Source organism: Hypanus sabinus, chromosome 11 (genome assembly GCF_030144855.1).
Source record: "Hypanus sabinus isolate sHypSab1 chromosome 11, sHypSab1.hap1, whole genome shotgun sequence".
Lineage (NCBI taxonomy): Eukaryota > Metazoa > Chordata > Chondrichthyes > Myliobatiformes > Dasyatidae > Hypanus > Hypanus sabinus.
In genome coordinates this window covers 7431133-7446339 of record NC_082716.1, presented here as the reverse complement: position 1 = coordinate 7446339, position 15207 = coordinate 7431133, and the positions used below count along the sequence as shown (strand labels likewise).

Sequence of the window (15207 nt, the reverse complement as noted above, 5' to 3'; positions counted from 1 at the left end):
CCATCTCATATGACATGGACAAAAATTATCTTTCCAGGACCCTGATTGTTCTTGGCAAATTTTTCTACAGAAATGGTCTGCCATTGCCTTCTTCTGGGCAGTGTCTTTACAAGATGGGTGACCCCAGCCTTTATCAATATTCTTCAGAGATTGTCTGCCTGGTGTCAGTGACCACATAATCAGGCTGAAATGCTGACTGTTCATTTCCCTCCATAGACGCTGAGTTCATGAGTAGGTGCTCATTGCTCAAGATTTCTAGCATTGGTAGAATCTATTGTCACGTCCCCTCTGTAGCAGGTTGAACAGACCCAGATTCTACAGAATCTGCTCATAACTGAACAACTGAATATTTCGGGCAACATCCTGGTGAATCTTGGTCGTCATGCAAGAGCTGGACCAACGGGCCTCTTTCCATGCGGTAAGTCAGTAGGAAGTAATGGAAAAACAGAGATAGCTTGAAGGTAGGGAACGGGAGTTTGTGATGTCTTGCCGGTATAACTTGTACAAGCGAAGTCGGTAAGCATGCCTCAGAACTGTCATGTGACAGATATTAGCTGCGATATCTTGCAGAGATGGCGATAACTGGTCTCACTGTCGACTCTGAAACATTTTTTTTACCAGTAATATCATGTTTCTGAGGGTTTGATCGTAAGACATTGGTGCAGAATCAGGTTGTTCTGCCCATCGTTTCTTCTACACCATTCCATCATGGCTGATTTACTTTTCCCCTCAACCTCATTCAACTGCCTTCTCCCTGTAACCTCTGATGCCCTTGCTAATCAAAAACATAGCAACCTCCTTGGGTGACAGAGTGGAGGTACATCTCTACCAAAGGAGGTGTAAGGTGCTCCTTCCCTCCATGAGCCTGTAGGTCACCTCGGGCAAGTTGTAGCACCTGCCTAGCCTCTGATCAGGGTCATGTGAAACCACGGGAGCAGGTGATGGATGGTCATATGAGCAGCCGGCGCATATCACAACTCCAAGTTATGTGGCCACTGACGCCAGGCAGACAATCCTGGAAGGGTATTGAGTTACTGGGGTCACCCACCTGATAAAGACACTGCACAGAAAGCAATGGCAAACCACTTCTGTAGAAAAATTTACGAAGAACAATCATGGTCATGGAAACATCATGATTCGTTATGTCATATGACATGGCACCTAACAAGCGAATGAAAGATCAACTTCTGCTTTAAACATATGACCTTAATTCCATATGATATAGGAGCAGAATTAGGCCATTCAGCCAGTCAAGTTTGTCTGTATGAAGTTTGTATTTCTCCCTGTGAGCATGTTGGTTTCCTCCAAATCAACCATTTATTCATTTCCCTGGACATTGCCAGACCTGCTGAGTTCCTCCAGCACTTCGTGTGACAAATAAAACTAATCCTTAGTCTTTAACTCCCTTTGCACTTCCGATATCTGAATTCACTGTCCATTCAGGAAATAGTCTACACCATTATTCCTTCCACCAAAATGCATGGCCGTACACTCAGAACTGAACCTTGAAATGAAACTGTTTAACCTCTATCCCTCCATGAACTAGAGCCTTTACAGCAGGGGTTCCCAACTTTTTTTATGCCATGGACCAACACCGTGGACCCCGCTCATACAGAGAGACTTGATTGGGCTAATGCTTTAGAGTGTCATCTATGAACTGTACGACAGAAGCTGACACATGCTGACAAGGATGTTGCCAGCACTTGAAGATCTACGTTATAGGGAAAAGTTGAATAGCTTAGGAGTTTATTCTCTAGAGCATAGGAGAAAGAGAGATTTGATAGATGTTTACAAAATTAAGGAGGGTATACAGTAGATAAGGTAAATTCCAGCAGGCTTTTTCCACTGAGCTTGGATGAGACTATAGAGGTGTAATAGAGAGCATATTGACTAACTACATCACAGCCTGGTATAGGGACACCAATGCCCTTGAATGGAAAATACTATAAAAAGTAGTGGATACAGCCCAGTAGTCAGGTAAACATTCCCCACCATTGAGCACATCGACATGAAATGCTGCAGTAGGAAAGCAGCATCCATCATCAGGGAGCCCCACCAGCCATGCTCTTTCCTTGCTGCTGCCAGCAGGAAGGAGGTACAAGAGCCTCAGGACTCACACCACCAAGTTCAGGAACAATTATTATCCCTTAACCATCAGGCTCTTGAACCAGAGAGGATAACTGCACTCAACTTCACTTGCCCCATCATTGAAATGTTCCCACAACCAATGGACTCACTTTCAAGGACTCTTCAACTCATGTTCTTGATATTTATTGCTTATTTATTTATAATCATTATTTCTTTCTTTTTGTATTTGCACATGTTGTCTTCTGGTTGAAGGCCAAAGTTGGGTTGTCTTTCATTGATTCTGGTATGGTTATTATTCTATAGATTTATTGCAAATGCCCAACAAAAATGAATCTCAGGGTAGAATATGGAGACAGACATTTACTTTGATAATAAATTTACATTGAGCTTTGAATGTTCAACCAGAACTACTGGTCATGGGTTAAGGATGTTTAAGCGGAACACGAGGGGGAACTTCTTCACTCAGAGGATAGTGAGAATGGAACAAGCTTCCAGCCAAAGTGCTGGATGTGGGTTCAATTTCAATGTTTAAGATAAGTTTGGATAGGTACTTGGATGAGAGGGGTATGGAGGGCTATGGTCCAGTTGCAGGTCAATGGGCTAGGCACATTAAGCATTCGGCACTGACTAGATGGGCTGAAGGGCTTGTTTCTATGTTGTTGTGCTCTATATCTCTATGAAGTGAAAGCCCACTGATGACTCACCTCATCCATTAAAGCCTCAGCTTCTTCATTCGATTTCCCGGGGAACTTGATTCTCATCTCGTTGAGTGCAACCTGTGTTTCTTTGGTCAATTCTTCATCCTGTTCCTTTGTTCTAAAATTCACAAAGGACACACGCTAAAAAATGCAGAGAAAGATCTCATTAATTCTGGGTCAGGGATGCCCAACACAGCACCACCGACAAAAGTACGAAGATCAGAGCTACCCCTGTGGGAGCCGTTCATTTTCTGCTACATGTAGGCCTTTTAACAACTGAGGTGAAGTTCTGTTATGATCACTGGTCAGAGGGATGGCGGTTGGAATGGTTGCAGCTAGGTTCGGCAGTCAGGGCAGAAAGGGGGGGGTTTCCAAAAGGTTTCAGTCCACTCACAGCTAGGCTAAGCAGAGACTGAGTCAATTACCTTTCCCTTCCAGAGGTTTGGGGATCTGTCTCTGTGCTGCCAAGATTTCCCCTGAAGGAAGGAGAAAGGAAAGGAGGGAGGAAGGGAGATTGGGAGAGAGCAAGGGAGGGTGGAAAGGAGGGAGGGAGAGAAAGGGAGGATGGGAGGGAGGAAGAGAGGCAAGGAAGGAGAGGGGAAAGAAAGGAAAGAGGAAGGGAGTCAGAAATAGAGATATGGATAGGTGAGTTTATGGGAGAGAGAGGGAAAGGGAGGGAGGAAGGGAGAGAGAAGGAGATAGAGAGATGGATAGGTAAGGTGATGCTCAGTGGGAAGGGAGGGAGAGAGTGGGAAAAATGAAAGAAAAAGGAATGAATGAAGGATGATGTAAAACAAATGTTAAAGAAATAAAAATGGTAAAAACAAAGTAAAGAGAAAAAGAAAGAACAAGTTAGTTAGAAGAGTTTGATTGATAAACTCTGATAACATTAAAGGAGATCATTTTCATACCTATGCTGGCTCTTTTGAAGCTGCTGTTCATTTTAGCCCATTAATAGAACGTAAAACAGTACAGCCCACAATGTTGAACTAACCTTTTAACCAACTGCAAGTTCAATCTAACCTTCTCCCCCCCCCACACACACACATAGTCCTCCATTGTTCTATCATCCATGTGCCTATCTAAGAGTTTCTTAAATGTCACCAATATCTGCCTCTACCACCACCCCAGGCAACACATTTCACGTACCCACCATTCTCTGTGTAAAAAAAAAACTTACCTCTGACATCCCCCCTATACTTTCCACCAATCACCTTAAAATTATGCTCCCTTATATTAGCCATTTCTGCCCTGGGTAAAATGTCTCTGGCTGTCCACTATGTATATCTCTGCCTCTTATGTACACCTTTATGACGTTGCCTCTCATCCTCCTTCACTCCAATGAGAAAAGCCCTAGCTCACTCAAATTGACCTCATAAGACATTCACTCTAATCTGGATATTGTCCTGGTAATTCTCCTTTGTACCCTCTCTAAAGCTTCTACCCCCTCCACCATAAGATAACCAGAACTAAACACATCAACTCCAAGTGTGGTCTAACCAGAGTTTAACTCAACTGAAACCAATTGAAGGGTTTTGATGGACAGTTTCAGCCAAAATATCAGCTGTTTATTCCTGTCCACTGATGCTGTCTGACCTGCTGAATTCCTCCATTTTATGCGTTGCTAAGGGTTTTGAGCAGGGGTTCCCAACCTTTTTTATGTAATGGACCAATACCATTAAGCAAAAGGTCCATGGACCCGGGGTTGGGAACCCGGTTTAATGGGAAAATGAGCCTCATTTGGATGGGGTATTCCAAAGCATGTCTTGGAAGCAGAGGAGTGTGATAAATGGAAGGGCAGGTGGAAGACTTGGACAACTAATCCTATGCGTTGAGGGGGAAGGTTTGAAGAAGAGGGTTGGAAGGCTCTTAGAAGAAATTGCTGAGTTTGGCCACACACAGTGGAAGGCACGGCACCAGGCATGATGATGGATTTACATGTAACAAATAAAGCTGATCTTTACAGAGTTAGAGGAGGTGTTTGTCCACTGACTATAAAGTAAACTGGTTGACATTTGGTTGGCATAGTTTTATGGATGAGCACATCTGTGAACGGAAGTCAGCTGAGCCCAGGCTCTGGCTTGAGGTGTCTGTGAACAACTCATCAACTAACAAGAGCTGCCTGACCAGCTGAGGTCCTCCAGCATGTTCTCTGGATTTCCGGAAACGCAGTATCTCTTGTGTTATGATTTGTTACTCCACTGCAGAGTCTCTATGTATGCCTATCCCAAAGAAGTTTAAATCTTCTCTTCGAAGGGATTTCAGTGAGACCCTCTCTCTCTGCTCCCCCTCCAAGGAATTCCCCTTCCTGACAGTCCTGACAGTCTTGGCCTAAAACATCAACTGTTTATTCCCCTCCATTTATTCTCTACCATTTCATCACGGCAGATTTATTGTCCCTCTCAACCACATTCTCAGAATCAGAATCAGGTTTATTATCACTGGCATGTGATGTGAAATTTGTTAACTTAGCAGCAGCAGCTCAATGCAATACATAACATAGAAGAGAAAAATAAATAATAAATAAATAAATCAATTACAGTATACGCATATTGAATAGATTTTAAAAACGTGCAAATTTCACATAGTGATCACTGTCTCCTAAGGGTTCTTTTACCTGAAGCTCCCTAATGACCTCCAGTTCATCACATAACACCCAATTCAATACAGGTGATGTTCTGGAAGGCTCAATGACAAACTGCTCTAAGAAGCCATCTCTTCGGCATTCAAAAATTCACTCTCTTGAATCAGAATCAGGTTTATTATCACCGGCATGTGACATGAAATTTGTTAACTTAGCTGCAGCAGTTCATTGCAATACCATATAATAGAATAATAATAAGAAATAAGAAACCTTATTCAGTATACTTTATACAGTACACGTATACTGAATAAATTAAAAACAGCGCAAGACAGAAATGCTATATATTAAAAAAAAGTGAGGGGGTAGTGTCCAAGGGTTCAATGTCCATTTAGGAAATGGATGGTAGAGTGGAAGAAGCTGTTCCTGAATCACTGAGTGTGTGCCTTCAGGCTTCTGTATCTCCCACCTGATGGTAACAGTGAGAAAAGGGCATGCCCTGGGTGCTGGATGTCCTTAATAATGGACACTGCCTTTCTGAGACACCGCTCCTTGAAGATGTCCTGGGTACTTTGTAGGCTGGTACCCAAGATGGAGCTAACTAGATTTACAATCCTCTGCAGCTTCTTTTGGTCCTGTGCAGTAGCCCCTCCATACCAGACAGTGATGCACCCTGTCAGAATGCTCTTCACAGTACATCTATAGAAGTGTTTAAGTGTATTTGTTGACATACCAAATCTCTTCAATCTCCTGATAAAGTATAGCCACTGTCTTGCCCTCTTTCTAACTGCATCGATATGTGGGACCTGGCTAGATCCTCAGAGATTTTGGCTCCCAGGAATTTGAAACTGCTCACTCTCTCTACAAGGATTGGTATGTGTTCCTTTGTCTTATCCTTCCAGAAGTCCACAATCTGCTCTTTCGTCTTACCTACGTTCAGTGCAGGTTGTTGCTGCAGCACCACTCCACTAGTTGGCATATCTCACTCCTGTACGCCCTCTCGTCACCACCTGAGATTCTACCAACAATGGTTGTATTTGAGCTACACCTAGCCACACAGTCATGGGTATATAGAGTGTAGAGCAGTGGGCTAAGCACACACCCCTGTGGTGCACCAGTGTTGATCGTCAACAAGAAGAAAATGTTATCACCAATCTGCACAGATTGTGGTCTTCTGGTTAGGAAGTCGAAGACCCAATTGCAGAGGGAGGTACAGAGGCCCGGGTTCTGCAACTTCTCAATCAGGATTGAACCATAGAACATTACAGCACAGAAATGTGGGAATAGTCGTATTAAATGCTAAGCTATAGTCGAAGAACAGCATCCTGATGTAGGTGTTTGTGTTGTCCAGGTGGTCTAAAGCTGTGCGGAGAGCCATTGAGATTGCATCTGCCATTGACCTATTGTGGTGATAGGCAAATTGGAATGGGTCCAGGTCCTTGCTGAGGCAGGAGTCCAGTCTAGTCATGACCAACCTCTCAAAGCATTTCATCACTGACAATGTGAGTGCTATTGGGCGATAGTCATTAAGGCAGCTCACATTATTCTTCTTAGGTACTGGTATAATTGTTGCCTTTTTGAAGCAAGTGGGAACTTCTGCCCATAGCAGTGAGAGGTTGAAAATGTCCTTTAATACTCCCGCCAGTTGGTTGGAAAGTTTTTCAGAGCCTTACCAGGTACTCCATAGGGACCTTCTGCCTTGCGAGGGTTCACTCTCTTTAAAGGCAGCCTAACATCAGCCTCTGAGACAGAGGTCACAGGGTCATCGGGTGCAGCAGGGATCTTCACAGCTGTAGTTGTGTTCTCCCTTTCAAAGTGGGCATAGAAGGCATTGAGTTCATCTGGTAGTGAAGCATCGCTGCCATTCATACTATTGGGTTTCGCCTTGTAGGAAGTAATGTCTTGCAGACCCTGCCAGAGTTGTCATGCATCTGATGTCACCTCCAACCTCATTTGAAATTGTCCCTTCACCCTTGAAATAGCCCTCCACAAATCATACCTGGTTTTCAGGTCCAGGCCTGGGTCGCCAGACTTGAATGCCACAGATCTAGCCTTCAGCAGAAGATGTACCTCCTGGTTCATTTACAGCTTTTGGTTTGGGAATGTGCAGTAAGTCTTTGTGGGCACACACTCATCCATACAGGTTTTAATGAAGTCGGTAACCACTACAGTATACTCAGCCAGATTCGAAGATGAATCCCTGAATACAGTCCAGCCCACCAATTCCATGCAGTCCTGTATGTGTTCCTGTGCTTCACTTGTCCAAACCTTCTTGGTCCTCACTGCTGGTGCTGCAATCTTCAATCGCTGCCCACACTCAGGGAGTAGAAGTACAGCCTTAGATCAGATTTCCCAAAGTGAGGGTGTGGAATAGCATGGTCGGCATTCTTGATGGTGGTGTAACAATGGTCCAATGTATTGTTTCCTCTGGTATTGCAAATTATCTATTGATGGTAGTTGCTTTGTGATTTTTTTCAGACTGGCCTGGTTAAAATCTCCCAAAATGATGGTGAAGGCATTAGGGTGTGCTGTTTCCTGCATGTAATCCCATTGCTCAGATCATCTAAAGCCTGATTGACATTGGCCTGAGGTGGAGTGTACTCTGCTACCAGAATGACCCCGGAGAACTCCTGTGATGGGTAAAAAGGACGGCACTTAACCGCTGGATATTCTAGGTCTGATGAGTAGAAGTGGGACAGCACTGATATATTTGTGCACCAAGAAGAGTTGATCATGAGGCAGACTCCACTTTTTGAAGACTCTATAGATCCATCCTGACAGTGTATAGCAAACCTGTCGATCTGAATCGCTGCATCCGGTACAGAAAGGGTTAACAAGCATTCCATGGAACAAAGGACACACGCGGTCCTAATGTCCCCCAATTCAGCACCCTAGCTCTGAGATCATCGATTTTATTCACCAGTGACTGCACGCTTGCCAGCAAGATAGTCAGTATTAGGAGATTAAAACCCCGTTTCCTTAAACATACTTGTAACCCCAATCTGCAGCCATGTTTCCTCTCTCCACAATCAGAGTTGTCTCCATCAGTTCTAAACAGTGATAGCTCATTTAAATACATTAAGACATCTTTGTTGACTGTACTGACCTTGGAAGCAGTTGTGTTTTTTAGCAACGTATATCAGACTGAAACGAGAATATTTAATCATATCCATTGAGAGTACTGCTGTTACTCGAGTTGCCTCTAGGTGCCCCAGAAGTCATCCATTACTAATCTGATTTTCCCAAAGTGCCTAATTGTTAAAATCTCCCATGGCTATCACGGGAGACCCAGCACCCAGGACATGCCCTCTTCTCATTGTTATCATCAGGGATGTACAGGAGTCTGAAGACCCACACTCAATGTTTCAGGAACAGCTTCTTCCCCTCTGCCATCAGATTTCTGAATGGACATTGAACCCATGAACACTACCTCACTAGATTTTTTTTTTCTTTTTTTTCCTCTCTTTTAGCACTATTTAATTTAACTATATATATTTATTGTAATTTATGTTTTTTATTATGTATTACAAAGTTGTGCTGGCACAAAACAAATTTCACGACATGTTGGAATTAGAATGAGAATTTTTACTTCTTCCATCTGTCCCACATGAGGGAGTAAAAATCTTTATTTTGTATTTCCGTCGCTATGTACAAGCAATAAGGAAGTAAATGTGAGAGGATATTGACTAAACACTTTGCTTGTATACAGAATTGCTTCGTATACATGTATGTACAGTCAGATATGTGATCAGAACAATGTGTATTGATCAATCGGACGGCCTGGTGAAAGAAGCTGTCCCGTAGCCTGTCACTCCCAGCCTTAACGCTGCAGTACTGTTTGCCAGATGGAGGCAACTGAAACAGTTTGTGGTCGGGGTGGCTGGAGTCCCTGATGATCCTCCAGGCCCTTTTTACACACCTGCTGCTGTAAGTGTCCTAAGTAGAGGACATTTCACATCTACAGAGGTGCTAGGCTGCCCTCACCACTCTCTGCAGTGCCCTGTGATTGAGGGTAGTACAATTCCTGTACCAGGCAATGACACAGCCTGTCAGAATGCTCTCAATGGTGCCCCTGTAGAAAATCCTGAGGAATTGGGGACTCCTGCTGATCTTCTTCAGCTATCTGAGGTGAAAGAGGCAGCGTCGTGTTTTTTTCACCACACAGCTGGTATATAACCGCATAACAATCACAGCACGGAAACAGGCCATCTCGGCCCTTCTAGTCTGTGCCGAATGCTTACTCTTACCTAGTCCCACCGACCTGCACTCAGCCCATAACCCTCCATTCCTTTCCTGTCCATATACCGATCCAATTTTACTTTAAATGACAATACCGAACCTGCCTCTACCACTTCTACTGGAAGCTCATTCCACACAGCTACCACTCTCTGAGTGAAGAAATTCCCCCTTTGTGTTACCTTTAAACTTTTGCCCCCTAACTCTCAAATCATGTCCTCTTGTTTGAATCTCCCCTACTCTCAATGGAAAAAGCCTATCCACGTCAAATCTATCTATCCCCCTCATAATTTTAAATACTTCTATCAAGTCCCCCCTCAACCTTCTACGCTCCAGAGAATAAAGACCTAACTTGTTCAGCCTTTCCCTGTAACTTTGGTGCTGAAATCCAGGTAACATTCTAGTAAATCTTCTCTGTACTCTCTCTATTTTCTTAATATCTTTCCCATAATTCGGTGACCAGAACTGTACACAATACTCCAAATTCGGCCTTACCAATGCCTTGTACAATTTTAACATTACATCCCAACTCCTATACTCAATGCTCTGATTTATAAAGGCCAGCATACCAAAAGCTTTCTTCACCACCCTATCCACATGAGATTCCACCTTCAGGGAATTATGCACCATTATTCCTAGATCACTCTGTTCTACTGCATTCTTCAATGCCCTATCATTTACCATGTATGTCCTATTTTAATTATTCCTACCAAAATGTAGCACCTCACACTTGTCAGCATTAAACACCATCTGCCATCGTTCAGCCCACTCTTCTAACTGGCCTAAATTACTCTGCAAGCTTTGAAACCCTACTTCATTATCCACAACGCCACCTATCTTAGTATCATCTGCATACTTACTAATCCAATTTACCACCCCATCATCCAGATCATTAATGTATATGACAAACAACATTGGACCCAATACAGACCCCTGAGGGACACCACTAGTCACCGGCCTCCAACCTGACAAACAGTTATCCGACACTACTCTCTGGCATCTCCCATCTAGCCACTGTTGAATCCACTTTACTACTTCAATATTAATACCTAACATGAAATACCTTCCATGCAGAACATTGTCAAAGGCCTTACTGAAGTTCATATAGACAACATCCACTGCTTTACCCTCGTCATCTTTCCTAGTAACCTCTTCAACAAATTCAATAAGATTTTGTATGTCCATGTGTACACCAAGGAACTTGAAACTACTCACCTCTCAACTACAGTCCCATTGATGTCAATAATGGCTAGCCTGTCTCCATTCCTCCTGTAATCCACAATCATCTCCTTAGTTTTTACTACATTGAGGGAGAGGTTTTTTTTTGGCACCACTGTGTCAGAGCATTGACTTCTCCTCTGCAGGATGCCTCATTGTTGTTGGAAATAAGGCCTATCAATGTCATGCATCTGCAAATTGATCAGCAGATTGGAGTTGTGTGTGGCAACACAGTTGTGGGTGTATAGGGAGTAGAGGAGAGGGCATAGGACACAGCCCTGAGGGTCTTCTGTGTTGAGGGTTAGAGGGGTGGAGTTGAGCGTGCCCATCCTTACCTCCAACAGGCCAAGGTCTCTGAGCTTCTTGTTGAGCCTGGGGTTAATTATGATGTTGAATGCTGAACCATAGTACAAGAAGGCATTCTAACATTAGCATTCCTCTTCTCCATGTCAGTGAGGAGTTGTATCAGTAGGTGAATTGTAGGTGCCAGTGATATTAAAACTGAATCTGATTCTGATCCTTTCGCTGCTAATCCAATAAGTTACCGATAAGCCACAAGGCCACTTCTCACTGCCACAAGCAGTATCCCAGTCCAGGGAAATGTCACTCTGCATTAATAAAATACTTGGTACTCTATTAAAAAATAAAATTTCAAAGCCTGTTGAGCATTTTTTATTCTGCACTCTGTTATCGTTTGACCTTGTCCTACTTTAAAGCACTGTTGCAATGAATTGATCTTAAGGATGACATGGAAAACAAGCTTTGCGCCGTAACTCAGTTCATGTGACAATAAAAGAACTACTTACCAAGGCACGAACATAGAATGCTACAGCATAGAACAGCCCCTTCGGCCCATTATGTTACGACAGCCTTCTAACCCACTCAAGGATCAGTCTAACCCCTCCTCCATCGTGCTCCATTTTTCTATCATCCACGTGCCTATATAAGTTTCTTAAATGCCCGCAGTGTATCTGCAGCTACCACCAGGCCTGACAGCGTCTCCCATGCACACTGTCCTCCAGTCATCTTAAATTTACAGCCTGCCCTACCATTTTTAAATTTTTTAGTTTAGTTCATGGTAATAAACCTTTTCAGCCCAACAAACCAATGTGACCGATTAACCTACGAACCCCTACATCTCTTGAACGTGGGAGGAAACTGGAATAGCTGGAGGAAACCCTCGCGGTTACAGGGAGAATGTACAAACTCCTTAGAGACAGCAGTGGGAATTGGACACCGCAATAGCATTGCACTAACCACTACACTACCATGCAGCAAATCATATAAGCCACGTCCGCACAAGGAAAATATCTATACCTGTCCATTCGATCTAGCCCACCTATCAACTTGTACACCTGGCAGGTCACCTCTCAACTTCCTTTGCTCCAGAGAGAGAAGTGGAAAGCTAGCAGAGGACAGCAGCAGTGGACATCGGGTGACTCCGGTGCTTACCGGTGCTGAGTGGATGGTTCCCAGGCTGGTACTGTGCGGGATTTGCTGGGTGACGGTGCTGCGGTTCAAAGACTGCGACCGAACACCTGAGGCCAGCCTGGACAAGGGCATCACGGGCTTGGCGGAGGTCGTTCGCGGCTCTGCTGCTGGTGGCTGCGGTTGCATTGCCAGAGACGCGATGGAACGAGGGCAGGAGGTAGAACGTCGAATTGGCACGGATGCAGTTGGTGACATTGAAGGGGATGGTTTTTTCCTCGATGCCGGTGGATTCCTTTGTGCCCTACCTGAGAACAGACCCCAACAGAGAATACAACATTAAAACACCTTCCTTTTTGCCTGCCTCACTTCTAGATCCAACCTTAAGGACAGCTTCTACCCCACTCTTATAACACCACTTGGACATTGAGAGGAGCAAATTTTTCACCCAGAGGATTGTCAGTATATGAAATGATCTGCCAGAAGAAATGGCTGAGGCAGGTAAAACACTAACATGTTTTAAACTATACAATAAGTCATAGGGGCAGGATTATGCCATTCAGCCCATCGAGTCTGCTCCACTACTTCATCATGGCTGATTTATTAACCCTCTCATTCTCCTGATTACCCCCTGCAACCTTTGACACCCTGACTAATCGGGAACCTAGCAACCACCACCTTAAATATATGCAATGACTTGGCCTCTTTCTTAGATAAGAGGCACAAATCTACACACAACACTGAAAGTGAGGTCTGACCATTTTGAACATTACATTCTCGGCATTGCAGAAACTAATCCTCATTTGGATTCTCTCGATTCTACCCTCACTGTAGCAGACGAGCTTACTCACTTCGCTGGCACCAACGTTGAACACGATGGACTTGGGCTTTCTCCTCTGGCTCACTTCCACTGTTGTGCTGCAGTTTGCCCTCAGACCAGACTTGTGTGTCCTCTCGTGTGGTCATTCTGTTCTCCCCTGCAAACCCACAGATACAAGCCGGACAATTCAGAATCAAGTTTATTACCGCTAACTTACATCATGAAATTTCAGCAATACAAATGGTTGAATTTATTTTCAGAGAATGGATACAATACGCAACCTGAAATTCTTACAGCAGAAAAGTCCCCAAAGAGACTAGAGCCCTTCAAAAACTACTGGTCATCCCAACAGATGTGTTATGATGGCGGTGCAACGCAGTAATGCGCAGCGGCCACTTTGGAATGAATATCTGCAATCTGTCAAGTAGGATGCAGTGTACAATCCTGATTTGATGGAGACGGACGTGAGAAGCACGGAGGAACATCTGGTGAAACTTCTGAAATGCCTGTTTCGCTGCCGCTGCTACAGTGCAATCGGAAAAATCTCCAGGAGGAAGGCCCCGAATCCTCGGCTTTGCCTGTTGCTTGGCGGCCGGTGCCGGGGTCGAAGCGCTCGGCGGAGATGGTGCTCGGTGCCGGAGGGCTGGTCGGAGGCTCAAAGTTTTTGGACGGACTCGGAGTTGGCTGTCGGGTGCTTCCAGGGGCTGTATCGGCAAGCTGCGGCACTGGAGGTTCCTGGCAAGAAGAGTTTTTCTTCCTTCTACCGTCTGCGTGAGATGATGGGCTATCGGGACTTTGAGACTTTCTTTTAAATGGTGCCATGGTCTGTCCTTTATCAGATTACGGTATTGCTTTGCTCTGTTGGAACTGTATGTTAAATTATGTGGCTTTTGTCAGTCTTTTATCAGTTATGGTATTGTCTGCACTGTTGCAACTAACTGTTAACTATAACTATGTGGTTTTGTGTAGGTTCTTGGTTTGTCGGGTGGTAGTGCTGGTCTCTTGACTTGGTGTGTCTGGGTAATCTTGTTCTGTCTGATGGGTTTGGAGTTCCTTTCCGGGGAACATGCTAAGACGGTAGCGCGATATCGATACACAGCAACCTCTCCGGACTCTGGATTGGGGATTACCGAACGTTATGTGGTTTTTCTTGTGTGGTCTGTTTTGTCGTGTGCTTTTTTTGTGATATCATTCTGGAGGAACGTTGTCTCATTTTTCAACTGCATTGCATTTGTGGTTTCTAAATGACAATAAACTGAATCTGAACAATTCAACATCGCAGACAGGCTCTCTATCACTAGCAAGGGAGAGAGAGATAGCACTCCTGTAACAATGGGAGAGAAGACCAACAGCTCACCGTTTCAATGTTACCATCTTCCACGTCACTTCTCCGAGCCCCCCAACTGAGGACCAACAGACTCTCACTAACCATTGAGAGAGAGAAGTCCTACTGAGGTCCCCCAGCATTTTGTGTATGTTGCTCAACATTTCACACATCTGCAGAATCTCTTGCACTTCTGTCTTGAAATTTGTTGGTTTTGTGACAACAGTACAGTTAAAGCCATAAAAGTTATGACAAATTACTGATAGGTAGATTGACAGAAAGTGCAGAAGGGGAACATTGAGCTAGTGTTCATGGGTTCATTGTCCATTAAGAAATCTGATGGCAGGGGGCAAGAAGCTGTTTGTGAATCACTGAGTATGGGTCTTCAGGCTTCTGAACCATCCCCCCCCCACCTTCCTGATGGTAGTATTGAGAAGAGGGCATGTCCTGGATGGCCAGGGTACTAATGATGGAGGGTGCCTTGATAGTGGAGAGGATGGAGCTGACTGTTACAAGCCTCTGCAGCCTGTGTTGGGAGTCTCTATACCAGGCTGTGATACAACAGTCAGGGTGTATCTGTTGAAAGCCCGGCTCAGAGCTCAGCAGTGGAAGCCATGAGTGGAGGCAGATTCAGAAGCACACTTGCTGGCCCCCAGCTGAACCACTGATACCCCCCTGAGAATTGTGCTGCCGATGACTGCGCCATCAAAGCTCCTATGATTCATCACTTCTTGCTGGGAAATTCCATACAGGAAGGAAGATTTCCCAAAGAGATTCCCAGGGAAGCCTGACTGAAGTTTTTTCATAAATATTT

At 44.4% G+C, this 15207-nt stretch overlaps 1 protein-coding gene across 6 annotated transcripts in view; it reads right to left on the bottom strand.

Moving 5' to 3' along the window:
* ttll7 (tubulin tyrosine ligase-like family, member 7) overlaps positions 1–15207 on the bottom strand; it is a 204366-nt gene that overhangs the window by 47444 nt on the left and 141715 nt on the right. For 5 of the 6 annotated variants that reach the window (XM_059983750.1, XM_059983752.1, XM_059983749.1 and 2 more), the window contains 3 exons: positions 13101–13226; positions 12274–12557; positions 2793–2927 (listed from right to left, as the gene is read on the bottom strand). In XM_059983750.1, coding sequence (XP_059839733.1) covers positions 2793–2927; positions 12274–12557; positions 13101–13226 — 545 coding nt within the window. The remainder of the gene's footprint in view (positions 1–2792; positions 2928–12273; positions 12558–13100; positions 13227–15207) is intronic. The other variant, XR_009514665.1, reaches the window with a different exon arrangement.